This window comes from Daphnia pulex, chromosome 11, assembly GCF_021134715.1.
Source record: "Daphnia pulex isolate KAP4 chromosome 11, ASM2113471v1".
Lineage (NCBI taxonomy): Eukaryota > Metazoa > Arthropoda > Branchiopoda > Diplostraca > Daphniidae > Daphnia > Daphnia pulex.
In genome coordinates this window covers 20,118-45,715 of record NC_060027.1, presented here as the reverse complement: position 1 = coordinate 45,715, position 25,598 = coordinate 20,118, and the positions used below count along the sequence as shown (strand labels likewise).

At 41.9% G+C, this 25,598-nt stretch overlaps 4 protein-coding genes and 2 long non-coding RNA genes across 18 annotated transcripts; 2 read left to right on the top strand and 4 right to left on the bottom strand.

The window, feature by feature from the left end:
• Positions 1-425: 425 nt before the first annotated feature.
• LOC124207125 lies at positions 426-2,657 on the bottom strand. 3 transcript variants are annotated; one of them, XR_006879785.1, is made up of 6 exons: positions 2,473-2,657; positions 2,219-2,370; positions 1,992-2,139; positions 1,579-1,874; positions 660-785; positions 426-597 (listed from the first exon to the last, which is right to left on the bottom strand). It is a non-coding gene; the product is annotated as an uncharacterized LOC124207125 (long non-coding RNA). The 3 variants fall into 3 exon arrangements; XR_006879784.1 differs by having other exon boundaries at positions 1,998-2,139; positions 2,473-2,656; XR_006879783.1 differs by having other exon boundaries at positions 1,579-1,864; positions 1,998-2,139; positions 2,473-2,656.
• Positions 2,644-3,856, top strand: LOC124207122. 5 transcript variants are annotated; one of them, XR_006879772.1, is made up of 5 exons: positions 2,644-2,682; positions 2,846-2,938; positions 3,007-3,088; positions 3,160-3,257; positions 3,317-3,856. It is a non-coding gene; the product is annotated as an uncharacterized LOC124207122 (long non-coding RNA). The 5 variants fall into 5 exon arrangements; XR_006879773.1 differs by having other exon boundaries at positions 2,655-2,721; XR_006879774.1 differs by lacking the exon at positions 2,644-2,682 and adding an exon at positions 2,713-2,743.
• Positions 3,857-4,046: 190 nt separating this feature from the next.
• LOC124207119 lies at positions 4,047-6,402 on the bottom strand. 6 transcript variants are annotated; one of them, XR_006879766.1, is made up of 8 exons: positions 6,249-6,402; positions 6,050-6,186; positions 5,411-5,523; positions 4,854-5,328; positions 4,569-4,746; positions 4,458-4,495; positions 4,225-4,317; positions 4,047-4,124 (listed from the first exon to the last, which is right to left on the bottom strand). XR_006879766.1 is itself a non-coding variant. In XM_046604424.1 (8 exons), the coding sequence occupies exons 4-8, from the start codon at positions 5,083-5,085 to the stop codon at positions 4,112-4,114; spliced, it is 456 nt and encodes a 151-aa protein (XP_046460380.1). In that variant the 5' UTR covers positions 5,086-5,328; positions 5,411-5,523; positions 6,050-6,169; positions 6,249-6,398; the 3' UTR covers positions 4,047-4,111. The 6 variants fall into 6 exon arrangements, 4 of the variants coding, with proteins under 4 accessions (XP_046460380.1, XP_046460379.1, XP_046460377.1 ...); XM_046604424.1 differs by lacking the exon at positions 4,458-4,495 and having other exon boundaries at positions 4,854-5,011; positions 5,072-5,328; positions 6,050-6,169; positions 6,249-6,398; XM_046604423.1 differs by lacking the exon at positions 4,458-4,495 and having other exon boundaries at positions 4,854-5,011; positions 5,072-5,328; positions 6,249-6,390.
• A 318-nt stretch (positions 6,403-6,720) lies between these two features.
• On the bottom strand, positions 6,721-7,839 carry LOC124207116. Its single transcript, XM_046604417.1, has 2 exons — positions 7,729-7,839; positions 6,721-7,630 (listed from the first exon to the last, which is right to left on the bottom strand). The coding sequence occupies exons 1-2, from the start codon at positions 7,750-7,752 to the stop codon at positions 6,809-6,811; spliced, it is 846 nt and encodes a 281-aa protein (XP_046460373.1). The 5' UTR covers positions 7,753-7,839; the 3' UTR covers positions 6,721-6,808.
• Positions 7,840-8,773: 934 nt separating this feature from the next.
• Positions 8,774-25,524, bottom strand: LOC124207105. The gene is made up of 12 exons (XM_046604396.1): positions 24,793-25,524; positions 24,575-24,676; positions 18,982-20,273; positions 18,763-18,877; positions 17,318-18,139; positions 16,937-17,234; positions 16,648-16,873; positions 16,328-16,585; positions 14,826-16,260; positions 14,381-14,444; positions 10,034-10,293; positions 8,774-9,965 (listed from the first exon to the last, which is right to left on the bottom strand). The coding sequence occupies exons 3-9, from the start codon at positions 20,148-20,150 to the stop codon at positions 15,729-15,731; spliced, it is 3,420 nt and encodes a 1,139-aa protein (XP_046460352.1). The 5' UTR covers positions 20,151-20,273; positions 24,575-24,676; positions 24,793-25,524; the 3' UTR covers positions 8,774-9,965; positions 10,034-10,293; positions 14,381-14,444; positions 14,826-15,728.
• LOC124207113 lies at positions 11,895-14,035 on the top strand. Of its 2 annotated transcripts, none has more exons than XM_046604415.1 (7): positions 11,895-12,063; positions 12,142-12,213; positions 12,283-12,523; positions 12,610-12,752; positions 12,820-13,021; positions 13,085-13,336; positions 13,402-14,035. In XM_046604415.1, the coding sequence occupies exons 1-7, from the start codon at positions 11,950-11,952 to the stop codon at positions 13,884-13,886; spliced, it is 1,509 nt and encodes a 502-aa protein (XP_046460371.1). In that variant the 5' UTR covers positions 11,895-11,949; the 3' UTR covers positions 13,887-14,035. The 2 variants fall into 2 exon arrangements, with proteins under 2 accessions (XP_046460371.1, XP_046460369.1); XM_046604413.1 differs by having other exon boundaries at positions 11,897-12,063; positions 12,598-12,752.
• Positions 25,525-25,598: the final 74 nt, after the last annotated feature.

Sequence of the window (25,598 nt, the reverse complement as noted above, 5' to 3'; positions counted from 1 at the left end):
AGTTAGTGATGAATAAATAACATGAATATTAATTTTGTAAGGAATTGCTTATATTGTCCCACCTCCACCCACAATTCCTCCACTTTTTACAAACATAACATGACATAAATACGTACACATATACACACACATACACTTAAGTTAACCCGTTGGCTGCCACGCCATACAACCCGTAGGTTGTTTTCTACTATCTACGCGCCACGTCTGAAGGATCCATGGCCAAGGTGGGACTTGCCATTGCTGACAAGTCCGGGCTGACACGGTGATAGGAGAAGATGGAATGCACAACCTCTAGAATCCATCACCGTATCGACAAAGGGGAAGTCCCTATGGTGCATTGCCTAACAGGGCCTTTCGGCGAATCTGGGGCTGGTGCGACTGTCCGACCCCGCGGCATGTAAACCACGAGACCGAACAGCGCGGCCCGTGCTAAGGAGCTAGGGGAGAACAAAGACGTGGCAGCCAACGGGTTAACTAGCAAAGACATATATACCAACAATAAATGATGATCCGCGTTGAAAGACTCGGTAATCTGCCATGAAGTTCTTGTAGTGGGACCCACAGCGATCGTGTCTCTGGTCGCAGGATGGGAGACATCTAAATTAGATAATAAATCAAGTAAGATTACTATGAACGAAAATATTCTATCGTCATATCACCTTAGGTTATTAGTTGGTGCCCACGAATAATGAAGAAAAATAAAAAGCTGCTGATGATCCGCGCTGATTTTCCCAGATATTGGCGACCTTATGGTGTCCATCTTCTCAACGTCTCCTCTGCATTACCTGAATAAAGACAAAACAATTCTTCTTAACGTGACACTTCAATTAAAGTTACACAATAGCAACACTTATCAGGTTTTTTGGCTCAAAACTTTAACAGCGCACTTTTATTTGCTAAAATCCTAATTAGCAATACTCAGAACTGTACATGGAACAAAGTTCACTTGCTGGTTTCATGCAAATTTGCCGGAAGTATACCGGAAGTAAGCAATAGCTCCTCAACTGTTGGGTTGTATTCAAATCGAACAAGATTTTCGTGATCCCCATGAAATTTGGGGTCGATTTGATAGGTTTTCAACGAAATCCAAAATTTGGCCAAAATCGAGAATTTTCCTGAACTATAGTTCAGGAAAATTCTTGAAACCGGAAGTACGCGTACGTCCAAAAAAAAACATGAACTTTACCACAAATTTGACGAAGATCACGAAAATGTTATTCTTTTGTGCGTCGAATGAATATTTACTGAACTACTGACTGAAATGACAAAACCGGAAGTAGAAAAAAAAACACACGATTAAACATCTAACAAGTGAGCTTTGTTGGTGGAATAATTATCGTCAGTTTTCACTAAAAAATTTCCACTTGCCGATGTTTAAAAAGATTTGAAAAGTAACTGAAACTGACTGTTTTTGACAGCTAAAATATCGAAAATCTAGCGTTAGAAAAAAAAACGTCTAAGTAACACTTCGGTTGCGCGCAAGAAGGGCCTGATTTTGGAATTATCAAACAGACGCAGAATTTAACGCAAGTAGATTACTAGTAAATAATCTAAGAAAATAAGGCAATTTTCGGGTACCTGGGCATAATCTCGTGGTGAGTGACAGTAGGTGTGTCGCTGCAGACGGAAGCGACTGGTCTAACTCGTCAGTGAAGTAGGACAAATTGTTTGGCAGTCATAATATGCAGAGAAGCTAGATGAGTGTGGGAAGCGAAGATAAGGATGGAGCAGAAAGTTGGTAGAAGTCACTCTTCTGTAAAAGGACAAAGGCCAGCATCCAGGGCCACACAATTTCAATAAATAAACTGCGTTGTAGATTGACATCGGCGGCTGACTCGCGAAATCCAATGGCATACCACACAACCTATGAATTCCTAAAGCAAAGAACAGAAAAAGGTTTTAACATTGCAGTGACGCCCATAAATACCCATGACCAAGGTGGAATACAAAGTTTATTACATGATAAAGCGAGAACATAGATAGAAGCACACCTTTACCTCAATCTGTTGTAGGTTTCCTATAACTCATTTCTTGTAGCTGTGAAGTGAGAGATGCAGGGAATGGCAGCAATATAATTTCATGACGCGACCACACCACCAAGTGATCAAAGGTGTAAACATCTTTCAGGCAAGAATGAACCTTTTAAACAAATGGGTATGAATTTTAAGATTATTTTATTGATGGGTGATGAGGTATAAAATCGGAAAGTTATGCTTACCTGTAACCACACATCCAATGCCACAAAAGTTTTGTTGAGTGTTGAGAGGATGATGCATATGAAGCTGAAGGTGTGAGTTAAGGAAGTGTCCAGCAATTTGTTTTTAAAATGGGGTCCAAATTTAATCTGTTGACTAGACGGCAGGTACTTTTCTAGAATTCCAAGTACAGTACACAATTAGTCAATTGGTCAAGTACACAGTGAGTGATAGAAAATTTGCTACTATGTAGTTAGAATAATCACAATAAGCTTACATGTAAATAATTGGTTGATTTTGGGCAGTGAAACATGAAAATTCGAAAACAGAAGATGACAAAACACTTCACACATTTCGCCATTTTTATAAACAATACCAACACCACCTAGCGGCAAACTGGAAAATGGTATGAATTGTTAGAAACCACCGCTAGATGGTGCCAGTGCTTCATGCAGACGATACGATTGTCCCCAAACATGGTCCCGAGGTAGTAGCTGAAATGTGGAAAATTGAAAGAATTCGAAAAGTGAAGTCAATATTCAGCATAAGTTAACAATTCAGCATAAGTTAACATTGATGTTTTTTAAACTGAAAGTTGAATGAACTTGGTACTAGTATGTTAATTAAATGTTTTCGTGCGTATTTACCAGTCCATTTGTCATCATTTGCCACGTAATGACGACCATTGTTGAAGCTGGCCAGGAATTCTAAGCTGTCATCAATCCTGCAGCTGTAGTGTGCCTGTACTAAAAATGGAATTAAAAATTGTAATATCACAATAATCTTACAAATTTCTTACCTTTTCTTTCAGATGCATGTTTTGTAAATGCTGAATCCAAGAACTTTGAGTATTCATTTCACTTCATTGACTTTCTTTCCCGATTTTAATAATGGTGAGCTGCAGTTTGAACATGTCAACTAAATAACATTTTCTACACCTACAATTCATTGTGTTTGTCTTGAGGTTTTTGTTGGATTTTTCTAGATGATCAATTGCAAGTACTTACCTGAGCAGCTGAGCTCTCTTCCTTTCAGTGGTTCCTTTCAATTGATTCATTTGAGGTATTGTTTACTGTCACTGCAATCTTGTTTTAAAATTGACATCTAAATTATCTTTTCAGTTAAATCCCTCGCTGCTGTTCCAGACCTTATTCACTAGTGCAATATGCAGCTGAGAGATGTAAAGAGGAGCTTGCTTTCAATCAACAACAATAAAAAATTGTGTAGACGTAGATAAATTACGAGTGCATATCTGGGCTCCCTTCTTTTCTGTGGCCCCGTTTCCCTGACTAACCACTAATCAACGCCCGCCGGTGGTCACTCACCCGCTGTGAAACCAGGAGGATGAGGAGGGCTCTGGTCGAACGGGGACTTGGAAGGCGCATGATCCGAGGAAGACTTTTGGAGGTTCATGAGTCTAACCTGGAAGCCTAGTAAGACTAATCTCTCCCTAGTAAAACTGGCCTCGCACTCTTCTCTCTTCTTCCTTGGGCAGAGTCCATTAAGACAAGAGTCTCCTCCTGTGTTGATTGATTGTACGAATAGTAGCAAGTTAGTCGGTCAAAAAGTGCTGGTTTAATTGGCTTGCTAAATTTCGCATAGAGAAAAGAATGTTTTAAACCGTACTCTCTGTTTATTAAATATATACGTCGTACAAAAAAGCATGCAATTAATCTGGAATAATTTCAGAGCGACATTGGCTGACCAATGTCAATAGTTTGGTTATGCAATCTCTTACATTGATGCGCCTTTAAATAATGTCTGATATACTTTGAGCGTCGTGACACTTGTGGTGTTACCGGGTACGTTTAATGAGTTGTTTATGCATAAGATTTCATTAGCATAATTTGCTTCTTAATAGATGGGCTACAATTAATGTCGCTGCCAATTGTGATGTCTGTTTTGTTACTGAAAGCCTAGCGGACATCCCTGCATTAAAAAGAACGGTCATTAAACAATCGATGGATCAGTCAGTGTCATAGAGTTTAATGGATCACAATAATCTAAAGTTGGAAATTCCATTTCTCACCAAGATGCATCCCGATTTAGTCCCCGATTCACTAAAGGCCTTCCAATTCTATTTAACGTAAGGATGGCACGTAACGCATCGCCGCTCCATAAACTAAAGAAAAGAAAAGATTATATTTGTAAGTTAATGGTAAGATGATCTCATCAAATCTCGTCGATTGGCACAGGAAAGAGCAGTTCGTGTGTGTTTAATTGTTCGAATGTTATTTAAAGGGAACAAATAGTTAAACAAACCCATTGGCGACGCCGGATGAAGTGCGCCCGGACCACAACTGAAATTATAAACAAGTTCAACATGGCCAAGGGGAAAAAGTTTTGCGGAAGACTATGGAAATGATTTCTTACCAAATAATGACCGGGAGGACGTGCAATCGCTTGGATTTTGCATTGGATTTTTCCCAATGATGTGGTGCAATGTATCCGGGCTGCAATTCCACCATCACGATTTCAGTTCCAGCCACTCGGCAGCCCTCCAATTCCGAAAACTGTTGTAGGCCATTTCGAACTTCCATATTGGGACAAACTGTCGAAACAAGAAGTCAATCAACAAAATAAAATCTTAATTGAATATATGTCTCAGCAGAAGACTGAATGGATAAAAACATGTCGTCTATACCAAAACTATAGTACCTTCTTTCTTTCGAAGAGGCTGGTGGGCGTCGATGGACGAACTGGGAAGATCCAGCATAGCAGGGACGAGTAAAGAGGTGGTCACGTTAAAAAGAACCAAGAAAATGACAAAAGTGGCAAAAACATGTTGAAAAACAAATCTTAACACTGCAGGCAATCTAGAGTTAGATATTTCAAGTTGTGTAGGCTCCCACTTTTGTTTAACGTCTAGAAAATACTTGACAGCTGTCATGAATGAGGTTCCTGCCACTACTGATGGTTTATCCTTCTAGCCTAGGTTGTTACACCGAGTCGTTAGGAACGATCACTATTGATGGGCGCAAATAATGCCGAATATCGGACGATTGCTTCACACTCTCTTATTTCAACAGGGACTGTTGCATGAAGTCCATGATGTAGACTTTGCCGAAAAACATGGAAAAACTTGCACAAATGTCTTTTGCAAGAGACTTGAATTTTGGAATTAAGAAGTAGTCTGTTGCATAGACATCATATTAGTTAATTAATGTTCTTCCCTTTCTAGGAAATACAATAATAAAACAATTAAGCAAACATACCATAGCTCTTCCATTTGCTAGCAACTAGAACTCAATTCCATGCATCTCAAGTATACACTCTGCGTCCCCTCATCTGTGTAATATGTTACTTATAAATTCTTGCATGGTAATTCCTGGAATACAAAAAAAAAATGGTTAGAATACACCCAAATCCTTGGGCACTTCACAAGACTTAAATAAAAATGCTAAATTGAAAAAAATTCAAGAACAAGAAGAAAAATCTCTTCTTGATCAACCGCCAGCTTGAATCAGCTATTAACTGTTGTGTTAGCCCTGTAATTCCTATGTTAACACTTAGCAAAAACAGATTGTTTTAACGTAGTGAAGACACACAAAAACTATAAAACAGAAGATAACAGACTCCAAAACTTCAACCATTTTTTTAAAAGAACAATAACACACCCCCATCTAGTGCCCCTCGCTGTTTCAGAAATTTTACAAAGGGACCTAGAATTTCAAAAAAAGTCTATTAATAAAAAAACTATTGGCAGTTTAAACCAATGGATGGCAAACATAAACCACAGGTCCACAGTTGACTTCACACAAAATTCAACAACACTAAAGCAAGGGGATCTAGCATTTAGTCGTCAATAACTAAATCTATAGCCTTCTAGTTGAAAAGTTTAAAACCATAATTACTTCTTCTTGTGAGTTTTTCAGGATGGAGACGGCACAGCTGGTACACATAGCAATGGGGGGGGGGGGGACATTTGGACAGGACAACTCGGTCAAGCCAGCCATGTGATCAGATGATTTGGCCTAGTAAAAATAGGCTACTGAAAATTTACGTATAAATATTTTACATACATTTAACTGAAATGACCACAACAAGAATTACCTTTTTGATTTTCATCAAAATGTTGAAGAGTGAGAATGTTTCATCGCCATCCTGTTAACTGGCTGCTACTCATTGTCCCTGAAAAAATGGCGGAACCACTAGTCACGAATCGACATACCTCCACCTGGTGGACAAAACAGAAACCACTGAAACTGACTAAATTGACAGCTGAAAATGATCAAACATTGAGCCATCTAGCGTTAGGAAAAAGAAAACGCACAAGTAATACTTCGTTTGCACTCGCAAGAAGAGCCTGATTTAGGAATTAAAACTTTCAAAAGTAGAAGAAACCTGTGCAGTCGGAAACTCGATTTATGACTGCTTCTTTTCGTCGCCCTCGTTATTAACGAACACGCCTTAAATGAAGGAGAGCGTTGACAAAAACAAAAAAAAAAATCAGAACGACACGGAGTTGCAGACTGCAGAGATTACATAAGAAACCAAAATGCCCTACTAGAAAAATCATCAGAAGTATGAAACAACGTAGATCTTTATTTGCATGAATGTATAACAAGGGAAATAACCAAAAACAAATCATCAGGCGGCTGACTTGACCGACGTCAATCTCTCAAGTATACATCTTCCATCGAATTTTCAAATGAATGGTCGAATCTATCATCCATTTCTTCTGAAGAGCGTCCGCCAGTTGTTGTTGCCAGTAGCCCGGATTGCCTTTTCTCAATAGGTCCAAAATAATCATGATGCTCGTCTGAATGGCTGCCAATAAGAGTCCCGTTTGCTGCAGCGTATTCTTCCGAATGGAAAAGTTGAAACAGCATCTCCAATTCCCCGGCCGTAAGTTGGTGGATTTCTCGCTTAAACAATTCTGCCGAGTTGTCATAATCGTGCTCGTCAGATTGATTCATCTGACCGACTATTGCCGCATATCTTTCCTCTTCGGACGAGTGGTCGATGCTTGTCACTTGAACATTCCGCTTCACTTTCTTCTTGTCTTCTGCGTCGTTAACGTCGTCTTCCACTGATAGGTCTTCCAGAGAAATTGTTGGTACAGTTGTTACATCTTCTTCGGATGAGTGGCCATCAGTTGTCGTAGTAAATTGGACATCTCTTTTAACCAACTTGATTTCTTTTGAGTCGACGCTATCCTCGATTGATTCGTTTTTACTATCAGTAGATGCATCTTCCTCTTCAGACGAATGGCCAGTTGATGGTTGAAGAAGGACATGGCGTTTCACGATTTTCTTCTCCTCGGAGTCGACCAGCTCGTCAGATTGGGTGTCAATTAGGGCGATACTCGTTTCTTGTAGTTCCTTGCTATCGTCTAAGTGCTCGTGAGAATCTTTATTGTCGATGCCAATGCGGTGATGGCTGAAGGATTCAGCTCTCTGCAAGTTGACCGAGAACACCAATGCCGCAACAAACTAAATCAATAAATAAAAGTTAAAATTAAATAGAGTAATTCAACTTGTTGTCAAGTTATAAAGAAGAACTATTCTAATTTAAAGTCTAAAATAGTTACCACGATAGCACCAAATCGACTCATGTTAATTGCGACTGTAGTAGCCGCTGTGAAAATCGCTGAAAGAATATCTTTTCCCTCCAGTTGTCAAGTATTTATATGCGACAAATGGTTTCAATTGCGGAAAAAAAAACAGCGCGCCAAACCACCTTGGAATTTATGATCACAAGGTTAAATTGGTTTGTTTACTCTTGGACACGTTTGGGCGACGCCTAGTTCTATCAGTGCCCTTGATGAGATGCTTTGCCAACGAGTTTTGCGGATGGAAACAGTGCTCGCTCCATTACATCTCTTTCAAGCGAAAACTATTTTCCGCTCAAATCCACCTAAATCCAAGTTAAAGGTTGACGCTAGTTTTTCAGTAGAAAGGTCTTTCCTGAACCAAATAATCAAAAACAAATATGTGAAGTAAAGGACAACGCCCAAAACATCAAATAAAAGTCTTACTTCTCTTACACAATAAACAGGGTTGGCAGCACTGGACATCTTTTTGGTGTGATGACGTCAAAATGAGGAAAACCAGGATTCAATTCGAGGAAGAGAAAGGATAAGGCAAACGTCTTATTGGGAGAAGACGCTGACCTCGGCACAAAACTAGTGGCATTATGTCAAAACTGTTCCAGGAACGGCTTCAATTTAGTTCTTCTGACGTTTTGATTGCGGCGCAGTTGTTACCTTTAATCGAGTTATGCAATCCAGTCATGTGGAACATTTCAAATGGGTTTGTCGACTCGAAACGCTAAATATAACTGACTGATGGGCGTTCACGTTCGTTCACGTTGGAAACTGAAATGATTGATTTCATATCGCTGGCAATAGGACAGCTTCATTCCTGGAAAGATACAAATAAATAGAATATTAGTTGTCATACTTTCTAGAATACAAATAAAACATTTGATTACATTTCATCGGTTATAATCCATTATCTGCTCTACGTTAACCATAACAGTGGCACACTTAGGCTTGACATCCCTTTAATAAAATGTTAGAAAATTAAATAAAACGTAAATCAACATGACCATCATTACGAAAAAAGAAAACACGATTACGAAACAATGAATCTTTATTGACATGACGAGAAGGTACAACAGTGGCTGAAAAAGCTCAAAAAATTTCAACAAAATTGTAACAAAAAAGCCTAAAGGGTCGATTTAAATTCTGAGGGCAGTTGAAGGTAATGAATGGATATCTTGCGATAATCGAACCAATACATCTTCAAGCGAGTCCTCGGCCGAATAATCGAATGTGCCATCTGTTGTGCTCTCTTCCGACGAGTGGTCGACAGCAGTTAGAGCTAGGCTACTCCTCTTGATTCTTCTCTTCTCTTCCGAGTCGACTCCGTCGTCCTCGATGGATTGGCTGTCGAGGAGATCCGCCGGTGTGGTGTCTTCTTCTGACGAGCGATCACGCGTTGCTGTTTCTACGTGGACATTTCTTTTGACGATTTTGTTTTCTTCAGAGTCGACGTCGTCGTGTTCATCTGAATAGACGGAAGTGGTCGTCTCTTCTTCGGAAGAGTGGTCGATGGTTGTGGTTTGGATGACGTCGCGTTTCACGATGCTCTTCCACTCGTCCGAGTCGTGGAGCTCATCCGAGTAGTCCCGTTCATTCGATCGGCTGTCAAAATGGGCTGTCGTATCTTCTTCTGATGAGTCGAATCGACGACGGATCGTGAGTCCCGCTACTCCGACAGGGATGTCCCGTTTCACGACTCTCTTCTCCGCAGAGTCGTCGTGCTGCTCGTCACTCGCCCCTTCGACTGTTGTCGTTTCTTCTTCAGACGAGTGGTCGATGGTTGTCGTTTCAACATTGCGCTTGACTATTCTCTTCTCTTCCGAATCGACTCCGTCGTCCTCGACTGATTGGCTGTCAAGGAGATTCGCTGCGGTTGTGTCCTCTTCGGAAGATGCTACTGGAATATTCCTTTTCACCAGCCTGACCGGTAGAATGTCATCGTCGTGTTCATCCGATTGGCTGTCGAGGGTTGTTGCTGTTGTATCTTCTTCCTCGGATGAATGGCTAGTTGATGGTTGAAGAAGGGCGTGGCGCTTGACGACTCTATTCTCCTCGGAGTCGACCAGCTCGTCAGATTGCGTGTCAATGGGGGTAGTTGTTTCTTGTAGTTCGTTGCTTTCGGCCGATTCCAAATGCTCGTAGGAATCTTTATGGTGGATGCGGTGGTGGCTAAAGGACTCGGCCCTCTGTAAGTTGGTCGAGAGCACCAATGCCCCGACAATCTGAATTGAATTGGAAAGAATTAATAAGGCAAAGCGACTAAATTTTAATTTAAATGGTTTCACGTTACCATGATAAAACTTAGTCTGCACATGTTAACTGGGACTGTTGTAGTCGCTTTGAAGAACGCTGATTGAATAATTTCTCTCTTGAGATGGCTGATATTTATACGCCACAAGTTCGTGTTTCACCAGAGCAGGAGAAAAACAATAGTGCCAAAAATCACCTTGGATTTTACGATCGCAAGGCTGAGCTACTGGGCTTGTATTTTGCTAGTCTTGGACTCGATAGAGAGGAAGTTGGCCTATAGTCAAACAACCTTCATTTGTCCTGAAATGTTTACAAACGAGTTATGCAGATGTAGGAGTGCTCACGATCCGTTCAGTTTGCAAGGGAAGACCTTTACGCTCAATCTTGGGCCTTCTTGACTTAGTATGCACATCCTGATAGAATAAACATTTACTTTCGTGGAATTAAAAATAAAAAGCTATTTTCTAAGCTATTTTCTCCAAATTCAAGCGGAAAACAATTCAGCCTGTCCAATGAATTCGCCTGAAATTGAATCAAAGTTATTTATTAATTACAATTCAGGACAGAAATCATTTCACTCTTTGAGGGTATAAAGGCTCAAGCAAAGAGAAAGAGAGAGAAGACGATGACCTCGGCCCAAAACCAGTGTCATTAAGTCAAAGTTGTATGTTAATGTATAAGGAGTGCTTTGTTTCTATGTTGTTTCTATGTTGTTTCGATAGGAATTGGCTAAGCGCCAATATCACCTCGATTTATCACTTATGAAAAACATTTTTCAGTCACAGGCTCGAAGGTTGCATCGCGTGCAATTATCAAGCGGGACAGGGCAATTTCGTGATGCGGAAATATTACAAGTTTATCGAAAGAGATTCGGAAGCGCTCATGTGCTAATTGAAACGTGACTAGGGATCAGATGTCCTTACATGTAACTAGTTTTATTGTCTCGAGACTTTATTTAATCATTCACGTGTCCATAAAACTATGAAGTTATAACAAATTAAGGCAATTCAAATATCTGGCTGCACAGCTAGTTCGACCTCCTTTTTTCCCCGTTCATTGATTTTGGCCAAGGACTTTTTTATGTTGACACAAAAAAAAAACGGCATTACTAGTCATGCTTTATTACACACAAAAAAAAAACGTTAAATCAGATTGGAAAGTTAATCTGATTAGTAAAAACTAAAAAGAAATACTAGGAAGAATTATTTCAATATGGAATTCAGGTGAAGGGCAGGCCTTGTCTCGTTAGAATTAAGCGCCTTCCAAATGAGATTTGCTAACAGAAAATGCCGCTAAGTGAATACCGTAGTGGAATACTGATAGAAATTTAAACGGGAAATAGCTTCTCCTCCCACTGTACGTTCATGCATTGTAAAAGGGCAAAGTGTTGAACGGAATAACAGACACAGTTTCAGAATCAGAGTCCTGGAGACAAATACATGAAGGAAAATGGATGGAAAGACAGATAAAATGTTTCTTTAAATCAACGCGACTTTGATTTGTAAAATTCTGATCCAATAACTGATAAGACTCCCAAAGAGGGCGCCTCCAAAGCATTCCAATTGAGCAAATATTTTAAAAAAAGGGGAAACCCACAATATCTTTTTGGTTCGAACTTAACAAACTTCAATTTTATACCAAGTAAACATGTCCCTATTCCTATATAAGTGGGAAAAACTTTTTGAACACCACGCAGTAAGTATTTCGGATATATTTGGACGTTTATCAATTGACCCAATAACTTTTGCACCTTTCAGCTTTCATTTGTCGATTGGAAAAAATAAATACTGAAAAACAAAAGTAGGGCACACACAAAAAAGATTTTTCCCCTGCCTATCTTATCTGTTTATGATGAAACTGCAAACAAATCGCCTAATAATTCACTTGCCTTATAAAATGGGCGATGAAAGTCACTGGAAAATCATTCGTTCTCAATTGAAGCTTTCGAAAGTCTAAATGATGACGCGCTACTTCAACATAGTATTTTGCGCAGTAATTTTTCTTGCAGCTGGCTCAGTGGCAAATGGACTTCCACTCGAGGACAGATTTGAGCAGTTAACCAATAATTTCGTAAGTCATTTTTTTTTACCATTCCAAAATTATGTCTTTAACTAATTCAATTTTTTTAAATTTTGGAACTGTTTAAAGAATGAAATGAAGCAAATGTTGGCAATAAAAGATAGTCGACTAGAGGCACTGGAACTCAAGGTTCAACAACATGTAAGCGCTACTATCTTAGCTTGTTACTGAAATAAATAAACTATAAATATGACTTTTTTAAATTGACAGGAAGAAAAAGTAACTCGATTGGAACTTGCCCTTCTAAATGAACAAAGAATCAACTCAAAATTATCGTCAGCGGAATTAATTGAAATCAGAAGAAAATCAATTGCAAGGAGCGCCATGCCACGGACGTGCAGAGAAGCTCATCTAGCGGATCCAACTCTCACATCCGGAATGCACTGGATCGATCCAGACGGTCAAGCCGTTGGTGATGATCCCATCTACGTTTACTGTGACATGAATTCAGGTAAAAGATGTTCTATTGAAATGAAAGATAACTTCAGGAAGTGAAAACGGTTCTTTTTGCATCGGCACGTGCAGGATCAACATCAGTTGTGCACGATACCGAAATGCCGTTAGATGTTGGACACTGCGCAGAACCTGGTTGCTACTCAAAAGTCATCAACTACAACGCAACCATCAGGCAAATGGCCGCTTTAGCGCAATTATCTAACGAATGTCACCAGTCAATTCAAGTAAGTTTGGCTTTAAAAATCCAATGGATCATAAAAACAAATATGGCGAATGATGCCAATCCTTTAGTACGACTGCTACTACGCCCCTTTCGAATTCGACAACATTGCATATGCCTGGTGGAACGATATAAATGGAAACGCAAAATACTTCTGGTCTGGTGGTAACACAAATGTCCACACCTGCCAATGTGGAATCGATAACAATTGCGTCGATGCTACATTGGAGTGCAACTGCGATGCGACTGCGCCAGTCCAACTGGTCGATAGCGGTAAGTTAAATTGATTGAAATGTTTTCTTCCCATTTTAAACCTTATTGTACAAACATTTTAAGGGGTCATCACCGACAAGAATGTACTGCCCATTACCCGACTGAATTTCGGTCGGACTCAATTGACAAGTTCTACTGGAGTGCACACCCTAGGTCGTTTTCAATGCTCAGGACAAGTGGCCGTCACGGGAATACCGGAATCGTGCGAAGATCTCTGGAATATTGGACACTCACTGAATGGATTGTATTCGGTTATGGGATCGAAAATGGTGGAAAGTGTCTACTGCGATTTTACTAAATTGCCTAGTGACGCGGGTAAAGAAAACATTTCTACCAAAGTTCTCCAATTTTTACGAATGTCTCGATTCAATTAATGACAGGTTTCCAGCAGTGGATCGGATTTGAGGACATCATTTCTTCTCCCACTTACTTCTACGTTCAGAGAGGCTCTGTCTTCTTTAACCAAACAAACATACCGATTCCGTTTGATGTTGAAAAATTAAACGTTGGAGGAGCCATGAATTTACAAACAGGGAAATTCACAGCACCCCGAACGGGAACATATTTTTTCTCCCTGTCAGGTCTTATGTATTTGCCGGCTACTTCTTCTTCTAGATTAATAGTGGATATATGTCTCACTAAAAGTGGTAGTAGGATTGCAAATGGGCATTCTAGTTCGACCATCCCCTCATCAGCATACGAAACATTTTCATTGCAATCAACGTTGCAGTTGCAAGTAGGGGAGCAAATTTGGGCTGAGATATTCTATGTTTCAGCAGGGGCTCAACTGCACGGTAACAACTACACTCATTTTACTGGATGGCTACTGCAAGAAGACATTTCTCTGTCCCTTAATGTTATTTAAACATCACAATGTATCTAAACTTGTTTTGCATTTAGAGTGTAGATCAGTTATAATTAATGGTACGAAAAAAAAAACGGTGATGAATACGTCAAATATAACATCCATCACTGATCAGAAAAAGAATCGTTTAAATAAAAACTGGAAAATAATCAAGTTTCAACTGGAAACGCGTATGGCGTAGTATCAAGTACAAAAACTCTTATTAACACACGGACTTATCCATGGCATCTGATACCATTCGTGTTTCTGCTGTGCTTTTCTACGACAAAACAAAATGTAGCCCTATAAGTAGAAGAAAATGAGGGAGGAAAAGATGGAGGAAGTCTTTTTTGCAAGTGTTATACCACAAACGGAGTGCTCACGTCGTAATAGATAAGATGTGAAAAACTATGAGCTCGGTTCGATGTTCAAGTAAATGTAACCAATTGATCGCTTGCAAAATCCTTATAACAAGAGAGCTGAATCAACAGGAAAAAAAATGAGAATCAACTAACCTGAGTGACAGCCACACAAGCTGTCCGCCTGATGTTCTTGGAATGTTCTGGAACCTGTAGCAACCTATGAAAACAACAGACATAATATTAGCAAGTTTCCAAAATCATTTCAACATCTGATAAGCAAAGCCTATATTTTAATCGCATGAACCTGCTCATTGCAGTTCAAGGATAAAGATTGAATTACACGTTACATTAGGTATTGTGTTTTGTGTACTACACAAGTGAATACTAAATTAATCCAATTGAATATCCCTTCTTCTCATTAAAAGTAGAGATGCAAGACTATTTATAAAGAAAATGCAAATTGGTCTTAAATTTTTTGTAAAAGATATAACCGTGCCTGTATCTGAATGATTTCCCATTCTCAGTTCAATTTGCTTTCCTTTTCTGTTGCAGACCAGGTAAAAAAGAAAGACACATAATTGAATGAATAGCATTTTACCTGAAATTGTAACACAAACTTTTCACAACTTAAGCTTTCCATGGAGGAATATGGCCAACTTATTTCAAATGCCACGAGATTGAAAATCAATCGTTTTCATTCTGAAAATCCAAACATGTGACCTTCCATCTTCCGATCTTTCCACATTGTGAGTTTTACTGTCTAGACAACGTGATCAATTAAAGGTGCATGCCGATGCATATAACCAGACCAACAAGAAAATGAAACTGATTTAATCAATAATTCGTTCGAAATCCGGACAAGTGTGAGATTCAACTTACGACTTAGTTCGGTGAGAGATGTGATGGCAGACGACAACAACACAAGTTTAGTCGCAGAGTCTAGTGTCAAAACTGACCACTAGAGGCTTATTCTGTGACTCTCATGGCGCCAAAAGCAAACTAGCAAACAAAATCGAATGAAAGTCTCCAACTATCCACGACGTTTTTTGTATTATCCATAGTTCAATGTCACAATTATTAGAAACCGTAACCTTCAATTAATCACTTCTTCAATTTGTATCGAGAGAGAGAGAGAGATGTTAGATTTCTATTTGAAAAAATAAGTTAATTTTTAGAGTGGCAATCAAGTCGAACGCGAAAACCGGCCTCGTAATTCAAAACGAGGGAAAATCATTCAAGTGCCTTCCATGTTGTCACTGCTGCAAGGTGGGCGCCCTGGTATACATGAATGAAATGAATTAAATCCCCACATGGGCGCCTAGTGCTGTGCACAGCCCCCAAAAGACAGAGAAAGAAGGTGTGGTGTTTGGCGATTGTTTTAAATAATGAAAAATTGGCTTCCACAACAAGCACGGGCACTCACAAATAGATACACGCACACACAGCACGTCCACACGTACATTTTTTCAAAAAAGATTAAATAATGATTATTCCCTTCACTTCAGGATATGATGTACTGGTTGGGCAGGGCTTCCTCTAGAGAAGGCCCGTGATACCGGTACGAATTCTTCCAAATTTCGGCGTAGACCATGGCCGAATGGAACCGGTAAAAGATGCAAAGGGGCAACGTGATGCGCTGGACGATGGCCCACGGCAGGAAGCCGTAAAAGTTGAGCTGGACGGGATTGGCTTCGACTTTTTGCATTTCGAAAGTGTAGACGAGCCACAGGGTCAAGTTGGTGATGAGCAGGAAAGTGACGGCCTGTCTGCCCGGCTTCTCTCGATCCTGATCGATGGAATTGACTCGTCGTCTCGACATGTCCGAGATGAAGAGCATCTGCATCGTCACTTCCACGACGGACAGGAGGCCGTTGATGAAAACCAAAACGGGCGGCTCGTCCGTCTCCTGATTGGCAAAGGCTCCGGCGATCATCGAGAAAACGGAATAAGCGAAAATGCCCAGGGCAGAGACCCTCAACAAAATGCTGCCCAACTCTTCCATGTGCTCCGAATGGAAGTGAAGGTGCCGGGCCCTTTTTAGGAATAGAAAAATAAAATGATTTCAATGAACATTGAGAGCAAATTTCAATGGATGAAAACCTGTAGGAGCCGATGGCCATGGCACAGAGGGAGAAGAGGAGTAAAGACAAATGGGCGGAATCGGCCAAAAAGAGTCCGAGCCGATGGAATTGCGGCTGCGGGGCAAAGATGAAGAAGAGGATGAGGCAGAGAAGCGCGGCCGTCAGGACGAAAAGGCCCATGAAAAGTCCCTTAGAGGCCCCAACGCAATCGACCCTCAACTGTCGGGATTTGCTGTTCCAGGTGGAATCTTCGTTGTGATCCTCTTCCGTCTTGTACCTATTATTTTTCAGCCACACATTTAGTAGTCGTATTGAATTTCTAAATGAATTTTATTTTACTTTGGATTGAGTCCGATGTTGGCCCAAATGACGTAGAGAACCCCGGCGCCAATCAGCGAATATTCGATGAGAAACGGATAGAGAAAAGGAGCGGCTTTCATGATGAGTTCGCCCAGGAAAATGTGGCGGCCGCACGAGACGTTGCCCGTCAATTCCCACAAATTTGACTTTTCTTTACTTTTGACTTCGATGGCAGCGCTGAGCGCTTCGGCCAACGTGTCGTTCACTGGAAAATTCAATTCAAGGCCTTTCATTTCAATTTTAAAAAAATTATAATAATTCTAATTACCAAATTCGTAAACGGATGAGCTACCGTCTTCTTCGCTGCCGACGGCGGCCGCCACAGCCTCGGCCATGTGGTGCAGAAAGGCCTGGGTATCGGCGGCGGTGGCAGCACTAGAGGCCGCCATTTGCTGCTGCTGGGCCGCCATTTGGAATTGCTCGGCACCTTTCGGGTGATGTTCGTGGTGGTGATTGATCTCCTTGAGCGACTCCCTGACCAAAGTGCGGATCCAAACGCAAACGTTGGTGGCCAGGCAATGCATCAACCCGAATCGAGCGATGGCTTTGAATTTGTGAATATTTAACTGGACAAAAATAGGCCAAGTGAAAAAAAAAACGAATTAGAATTATTTTAAAAAAGAGAAAAGATGGAAAAGTGAAATGATACCCTGGCGGAGATGAAGATGAAGTACATTTGGAGGAAGACGAATGCGGCGTGAAGGACGGGATTGAGTCCGCGCAGGAGAGCGAAACATGGCGAATCGGGCGGCACTTCCAGGAAAGCGCCGAATTCTAGGCCGTCGTAGATCATGGTGCCCAGGCCGAAAGCCACGGCGCCGGCTCTTAGGAAGAAACTCCCGTGGCTGTGCTCGTTGTTGGACACTTTCAATTTCTTGATTTTACCGCGAGTACCGGTTATTTCGCCGCTGGGGATGACGACATTGTCGCTGTTCATGGCGTAAGAAACGATTTCACTGGGCGACTCGTCGACCAAATTGAAACCCACCGACGACGGGGTCCATTGCAGGTTCTTGCTGCTGCTGCTGCTCGATCCGCTGGATGACGGATGGTGATGATGGCCTGCCGGTTTGGAGCTTGACGGAGACTCGATCCCCCCGACGTCCGTTCCAATTTCCAGGGCCAAATTGTTGACACCATCCGGTCCGGCTCGACTGAACCTGCGCCTCTGGCTCCTGATGCCCGTGATGAACCGGTTGAGGGTCGACGTACTGGCCATGGTTTCGCTTTCCATGGCCACCGATGCGCTCCTATTGCTCCTGTAGGAGCTGCCGCTGATGCCAATATCTTTCTCGTGATCCTGATGACCCGACGGGCCAGGACCACCGCCGCTGCTCATTTGGGTCCGCCTCAATTTGTTCAATTTGCGCAGTCGCTTCTTCTGCTCCCGCCTCCGCTTGGAGCGCAGCAAATAGCCAAACACGTAGAGAAAGAACAGGATCGACACCGAGTACATGTAAGTGAAAAATCCCTGAAATTATAAATACATTAGATAAAAACATTTGTTCTTGGAAGTTCAAAATGAAATGGAAACGGACTGGACTATTTAAATTATTTAAATGGGTTCACACACAAAAAACCAATAAGGAAAGTATCTAAACATTTGCAGAATCGTGACCGGGTTATTTTCAGCTGGTTGGCAAATTGTTTTTAATCTGACCCTATTATTATCATTATGATGACTATTATTATTATTATTTTTGTTTCAGCTGGTGCTGCACACAAGGAGAGAGAGAAAAAGAGATTTGGATTTTTGGCGAATTAAAGAGATTGTAGACTAGTCGGTTGTTTTGCCTCCAGGCAATAGGGTGGGATAATTCAACCATTTCACTTTCACGTTGCTGCTGCTGCTGTTGCTATCAAAAAGTTACATAATGATGAACTGGTTTTTCGACCGATTATAATGGGCCATTCAATTCGTGACTCAGGCAACCGAATTACTCGACAGCAGCAGCAGCAGCAAATGTCTAAACAATTACAGTCCGGGCCAATGTCTCTATGTGATCTGAACGAAATTCGCCAATTAGGAGCGGGGCAGCAGCTCTAGATGCGAGCCCGAGCTTTTGAGACATGGCGAAAGTCGAACGTACGTACCTCAAAGTAGAGAAACGGGACGTTGTGGGTGACCACCTCCGACAGGGCGGCCACGATGCAAACGACAATTAAAAGTTGGGCGTAGGTCGAACTCCCGGCGATGAAAAATGACGTCCTATCAACCAAAAACCAACAAATAAAATTGAATGAATGAACGGCAGCTCAAATGATGGATGGATGAATGGATGGATGGATGGATGGATGGATGGATGAGATTACCATCCGTCTTTGTGGTACGGCATAGCGTGGACCAATGGCGAGCCCGACAGGGTCCCTTCCGTGCTGGTCGTCACCGTCGTGCAAGTGAATCCCGAGCATTGCGAGCCAGTCCAGCTGTTGGCCGACCCGAACCGCCGGTTCCTGTCGATGGCCCCCATGGCCAAATGGTTGGGGTGGCTGTTGACTCCCGACCCCGGTCCAGGCTGGGCCAGGGCCAGCGACTCCTGGCTCCTTCCCATCCCGTAAATGTGCTGGCGCGAAGGAGCCTGGCGCAATTGGTGATGCCTCAGGCTTTGGCCGTGGCCGCTGCTCTTGCAGGCGTCGGAGTGGACCGTCGTGACGGAAGTGGATCGCGGCGGGACCATGACGATGTACTGAGGCTCCGACATTTGCGACGACGGCGACGGTGGCGTCGCTGGTCCATTGTGTCCACCGGCCGTTTGGGTCTGCTGGGCTTGGGCGGCGGCGGCGAATGGCTGGGCCTGGAGGAAAGTCTGTTGCATCGAGTGCAAAATGGAGAAGATGCGGTTGAGTTTTCGCTCGGGATGGGCCGAGGCGGAGGAGATGGACGAGCGCTGGGACGACGACGTCGACGACCTCTGCGACAGCGACTTGGGCGACGAGGAGCTGGACGACGACATGGACGAAATGGCCGTCGAGGAGCTGCTGACGGAAGCGAATGAAATCAAACTGGACGTCCTAGAGACGGGCAGGTGCTCATAGTCGCCAACGGCGACGATGGACGACGGCGGATCGCTGCTGGGCTGCGGAAGAGGCTGTTGGGGCCGCTCGAATTCGGAGCAAACTTGCGTGAGGGTCAAGCGGCGCGATTTCTTGCGGTTGCGGCCGATGACCAAACTGGTGCGCCTGGACGGCTGCTGGGCAGAAGCGGAGGTGGCGGATGAAGCTGGGCCGGAATTATTGGAGACGACAATGGCAGCGCCGACGGCACTATTGATGAAACTGTTGAAATTGTCGCTAATGGCACTAATGTTACTCAATTTCTTGCTGAGTTTGGACGGCTCCTTGTTGTCATTGGCGACAAAGGTGGTAGTGGTGGTGTTGCTGCTGCTGTCGGCTGTTGTTGGCGGATGTTGCGGATCGGTTGAGGGGCCGACGACACAAATAGCCACACTGTTGCCACCGTAGGGCAGCAGCTCCTCATTCATGTTTAGGCATGGAGATCAGGGCATTCGGAGCTATCAGGGCGGATATCCGTCGGCGGAGGGGTTAAATCCTCTGGCAGGTGGCGGTGGCTGCTGTTGCTGGATGGGCGACACATGAAACTGCCACTGCGGGAAACAAAACCAACAACAAGTGATGATGATGAACAAAATGCGAATTAACACGGGAGACGGACACACGGGCACTGCGCACGGGCGAAAAGTCGGCGATCTACTGGACTGGCTCGAGTACTTTCCGGTCCCTGATATATAGTCTATATGCCACTATGCAATATGTGTGTGTGTGTGTCCATCGAGCGAGAGTCAATGCCACACGCTCGTGAACAATCCAGTTCCAGCACGGCTATCTCTTTCTCGCTGTGTTGCTGCTTGAAACAAATCGACAATAAGAAAACCCGAACGGACCCAAACTTTCTCATTTTTTTGTTGTTGTTGTTGCTCACAGACTTATTTTTTAGTTGTTTTTGGTTTTTCTTTCCATTTTTTTTTTTTCGGTTTGGGAGGCCTTGAAAAAGAAAGAAGCTTCTTTTTCACCAAAACATTGGGCCCAACAATAAATATCTCTCATCTCGGATGGGGTCTCGCGGTTTCGCCATCAAAACGCCAAATAACGGAAGTTGAGACTTTTAATTTTCCGACTAAAAAAGTAGGTCTAGGCTGCTGTCGGCCGTGCAAGTTGCGGGGGAGTTTCGTCTACTAAAAAAGTTGACGAATTTAAAACTAAAAAGAGGACGATTAATTGAGAAAATGGCGACACCAGTCAAAGGAAGGAATTTAGAAAACGAAATGAAACACAAATTGTGAACGGGAGACTGTAAACAAGTTTGTTTAGTTTGGTTTTTTTTTTTCTCTATTCCACGGGTTATGTAGAAATAAAATGCATCAATCAAAAAGGGAAATTCCGGGTTTTTGGCTTCGATGCAAAATAAGCGAACGATTTCATTCCCATTTCAAATTGGCAATAACCTTGGGCCACGCGACAAGTCAAACAAATCATTACAGACAAATCATTTGCAATTCATTTCTTGTGATGTGGTTATTATCGCCTACATCAAAATCTTGTTCGTAACGTAGAAGAGACGCGCTCTAGAAAGTGTTTGCATAAATAATCGACTTGGTTTTTATTACATTGAACAAAAAGCGGAAGGAATAAAATAATTTGATAGCCAACAATAAATTCAGGTCAATAAAATTAAATAAAAAAAAGAACTTTTTATTTTTAAATTTTTATTTAGGTGAATTTATTATTGGGGCACTTCGTCCTAGACGACTGATCCCGACCCATGTTTGCGTGAGACACTAATTACTAAAAATTAAAATAAGGACGGATTAATTAGTTGATCAAAGTCAAATGCCCGCATGCTCCACTGATCGTGATGACCATCACGTCCAACTCTTAGTCATCCCTTGAAACTCAATTTCAAGACAAAAAAATATAATACAATTAATTTCAAGAGCAATTCTAAATAACCGGATTTTTTTATTATTCTTGTCCTTGCATAATTATTAATCGCTCCTATTTTTTGATCGGAAACAACAAAAAATAAAATTTCCACAGCCTATACTTTGGTCGATATCCTTGGCTACATAGTCTGACATTTATTACATGTTCTAATGATACTCGTGTGCACATAGCCCCAAAGTGTTTAAATAAGGACCGGTTTTCTTTACAATAGATCCGGTCCGTTCGCTGGCGAGTGCGTACAAGTTTTGTTTATATGATCGACTTTAGATATTTTTATGTTTTAGAATTTTTGGCCTTGATCTGTTGCCGTGATTACACACAAGAGACTATAAAAGAATCTAAATAGGCTTGGTCATTAGGAAAAAGGTAGGAGAAATAAGGCGCAGCTTTTTGGCTTCCCGATTTGTTTGTTTGTCCAGTTGCAAACATTCATTTAGACTGTTAATAACGTGTGGAATTCGGCCAAGTCCAAGTCCTTGGCCATGTCGTCGTTTTCGTCTGGTATAGAATAAACAACTTATTTTTTTTTTTTTAAATTACAACTGGCGTTTCATTCACCCTTGGCTTTGATTGTTCAATCTTTTGGGCTGCTGCTGCTGTGGGTTTAATTGCTCGTATAGGCTATTGTGTTTCTAATTGGCCATATCCGCCTAGCTCTTGTTTGTGTTTGGCCGCACATTCTCTCTGTGCAATTGTTCGATTGAAACCCGTTGCTAATATTCTCAAAGTTTAATTCGGCCGAATGATTGAACAAACAAATATTTCAATGGTCCTTTTTGGGGAATATTTAAACGACAGTCGAGGCTACAGACTGTGTCAATTTCAAATCAATAATGAATGAATGATGGACATAAAAGGAGAGAATTGAATCGACTTAAACTTGTTTCATTAGACATGTTCAATGATGTTCTAACCTTAAATGTGCAGCAACTAATGACGAGAGGAAACGACCTACTTATCTTCCTGTCGATCCGTGAATAAAACAACATTGAAAAATCCATTTCGGTTCTTCTGAGAAATTTGAATTAATTTCCGGTGGGAAATTAAGACACGGCGGAATTAAATAATTTTTTTAGGGGGAAATTTTAAATTTCGTCAGACTTCACCAACTCCACTGGAGCGGGAAAAACAAAAATTGCTGAATCATCTCGACCAATCTGAGCGTGAGCGTTCAACAAAGGGCGTCAGCTGCCACAATGTGGAGCAAGGTCGCCTTATTATCTTTTTTCTTGACAGTACACGTATTATAACAGTCTCGACATGTGATCCTATTGTTTTTGGGTTATTACCCATGTCGCAACTACTACCGCTGCTACCGCTGCTGTGTGGGGGAGGGGAATCAATTGGCCAAAATATTTTCCATTACCGTGAAATACCGGAGCGTGAAATTCCGGTCGACGGATAGACGAAACGAGTCGCCAATTTGCGTGTTGTGACAAGCGGAGGTCGTTGAGGTGGTTCACGCTCATCGACACGCTGGTAAACACGACCGAAATTTTGACTTGCACATTCGTCACATGACCAAAATTGGGTAAAGACAAAAGAAAATGAATTTTTTATGTTGTTTGAAATCAATCAGAGCAAAAATAATCATAATAATGGCGGATTGGGAATTTTGGTGAAACGCGCCGGTATATTGGCAAGGATCAAGGCCGTTCGAGGGGGGTAAAAGTGTTGGTGCAGGATATGCAAAAAGAGAAAATGGTCCGAGTTTTTCAGACGAAAAAAACTTTCATGTCGATCGGTCGGTCGGCCCTGTGTACCAAGTAACTACCCGTGTTGGCCGTCCATAAACAACACACGGTTGTTGCGCCCAGCCACCCGTTATCGAATTGGGAAAAAACCCGCTTCGCCTATCTCTCTCTGCTGCTGCTGCTGATTAACATATAAGATGGCCCACATCCTTGGTGGACATTTCCCAAGTGGACATTGAATGGACCCGTTTCCACCACATTACCAAAGTCAAGAAAATTGGAAAACAAACGTCACGGAAGGTGGGGAGGACTTTCCAACTGTCTTTGTGTCCTTAAACAGGTTCCGACTACTCTCTCTCTCTGACACACACGAACGAACGAAGGAACCAACGATTCAATCTGAAATGGCGTGGATGGCTTCCGTTTTTGCTCCCGCTGGAAAAAATCACGGCCACCGTTGCGGTCAACGCTAAGGGAGCTACAGAAGAAGAAGAAAAAATGTGCTGATAAAAAGGACATTGCGGTTGTTGATGTCTACGCACCGTTTCGGCTGTTTTTTTTCTTCTATCCATTCAGGCCCTGAAGGGAGAAACATTCCTGACAAAATTCGTCATCGTGTTGTTGTTTTTTAAATGTTTCGGCCAAGTTTTCACGCAGCGTGTGATCGATTATCGCATTATACGCAGGTGCCATGATAGATTGATAACAGTGTGCAAAAATTGTGATACGTCAACATTGACACACTTTCGTCCGTCCCGCGCGGGTCACACCCCAATGAACCAACGAGCAGAGGGGGCACAAAACAAAACAAAACAAAAAATGAATTCTTAAATCAGTCCAGGTTTTTTTACTTAGTTAATTACAGTCATCACGAAATGGGCGCCATTGTTTTTTTATTCCTATTTGGCACAGGCTCAGCAAAATGTCCGCGTTTGATTGTACCAATTGATCGACTTGGTTGTGTTGTTTTGAACGAAATCACGAAACATGTGTGTGAAAACACAATCGCTGTCGGTCGTGATGCACGTCGATATGGTGCAGTGATCAAGGTTGCAAGTCTCGACTAAGATCTGATCAAGTTGGTCGCCTCTTTTGTTTCTCACATTTTTTAGCTGCCGTCATCGCTCGATTTCTAATTGAAATCGTTTCTTTTTCTCGTGATCGCGATCGGAGATCTCTGCTGGCATCTATTTCTATTTTAGCCTAAATAACTAACTAACTATTACCAGCAAAAGAGACTTTCTGCTTACCGTGTGGTACGACATCTGCGAGCTGCAACACGATCCCGCCATTGTCCGTCCTTCCATTCCATTTCACCTCGTTCGGTTTCATTATCGTCTGCAGTTGGAACCCTACAATCAAGATACGTCATTATTAGACCCGCATCAAGGATTTCCGAGATCAATTTCAAAATTATAAACTTTTTTTAAAAAGGAATTGAAAGTGAGAAAACATAATTTTTTTTTACCTTTTGATTCGTCTCGGCCATCATCACGCACTCTTCTCTTTCACTCAATTGAATGACGTAGCATTTAAATAAATAAAAAATACCTTTTTTTAATCGTCATGGCAGTTCAAGTTTGTTCGTTTTCACTTTCCGTTGGGATTTTTACCTTTCAACCGGACCGCACCCACTAAACTTCTCGTGAAAACCAAAAAAAACATAAACGGGAAAGGAGAAAACTGGATGATGCCTTCCAGCTAAAATCCCCAAAAAAACATTCCACCGATTCCCACCAACCCAAAAAAAATGTGTGACCAAGTGACCACCCACTGGCGCAGATGACAACTCCTACAAGGAATTCTCTGGACCCTTTCGTGAGAAAAAAAAACGAGTTCACACATCAGAAAAAAGGAAAAATAAGACGAGTAGGATCATGTCAAAATTCCCGTCAGAGAAAAAGATAAAAAAATCCCACATCGAAAAAATGTTGTACAGAACAATTTAGTCTATTCGACATTTCGTTGGGTAAATGACGGCCATAGTTCCCCCCCACGGTCCTTTCACAAATTCCAAGTGACGACCGATGGCAAATTCGCCATGCGAGAAAAAAAACGGGTAGGTGAAAGGGAAAGTGTTGCACACACACACAAGGCGTTTTTTTGCAACAGACACACACAAAGGGGGTGCCCAGGTATCACTTCCAGCTTCGTCAGGTTTTGGGCGACGAGAGATGAAGATTGGTTACCGCTGGAAAAAGAAAAAAAAAAGTTAAAAGTCACGAAAGAAAAAACAAAAGGAACAACAAAAGGTGTTTTCCAAATGTCGTTTCC

What these genes read in the sequence shown, in the direction of transcription:
- LOC124207113 (XM_046604413.1), top strand. Translation starts at nt 11,950, where the DNA reads ATGATGACGCGCTACTTCAACATAGTATTTTGCGCAGTAATTTTTCTT. An exon ending in AGCAGTTAACCAATAATTTC is followed by an intron (nt 12,064 to 12,141) that starts GTAAGTCATTTT and finishes AACTGTTTAAAG; the next exon opens with AATGAAATGAAGCAAATGTT. An exon ending in AGTCCAACTGGTCGATAGCG is followed by an intron (nt 13,022 to 13,084) that starts GTAAGTTAAATT and finishes AAACATTTTAAG; the next exon opens with GGGTCATCACCGACAAGAAT.
- LOC124207119 (XM_046604420.1), bottom strand. Translation starts at nt 5,085, where the DNA reads ATGACAGCTGTCAAGTATTTTCTAGACGTTAAACAAAAGTGGGAGCCT. An exon ending in GCCTCTTCGAAAGAAAGAAG is followed by an intron (nt 4,747 to 4,853) that starts GTACTATAGTTT and finishes TTGTTTCGACAG; the next exon opens with TTTGTCCCAATATGGAAGTT. An exon ending in GTCCTCCCGGTCATTATTTG is followed by an intron (nt 4,496 to 4,568) that starts GTAAGAAATCAT and finishes TTATAATTTCAG; the next exon opens with TTGTGGTCCGGGCGCACTTC.
- LOC124207116 (XM_046604417.1), bottom strand. Translation starts at nt 7,752, where the DNA reads ATGAGTCGATTTGGTGCTATCGTG. An exon ending in GTCGATTTGGTGCTATCGTG is followed by an intron (nt 7,631 to 7,728) that starts GTAACTATTTTA and finishes TTATTGATTTAG; the next exon opens with TTTGTTGCGGCATTGGTGTT.
- LOC124207105 (XM_046604396.1), bottom strand. Translation starts at nt 20,150, where the DNA reads ATGAATGAGGAGCTGCTGCCCTACGGTGGCAACAGTGTGGCTATTTGT. An exon ending in TCATCTTCATCTCCGCCAGG is followed by an intron (nt 17,235 to 17,317) that starts GTATCATTTCAC and finishes ATTTTTGTCCAG; the next exon opens with TTAAATATTCACAAATTCAA. An exon ending in ATGGCCATCGGCTCCTACAG is followed by an intron (nt 16,261 to 16,327) that starts GTTTTCATCCAT and finishes ATTCCTAAAAAG; the next exon opens with GGCCCGGCACCTTCACTTCC.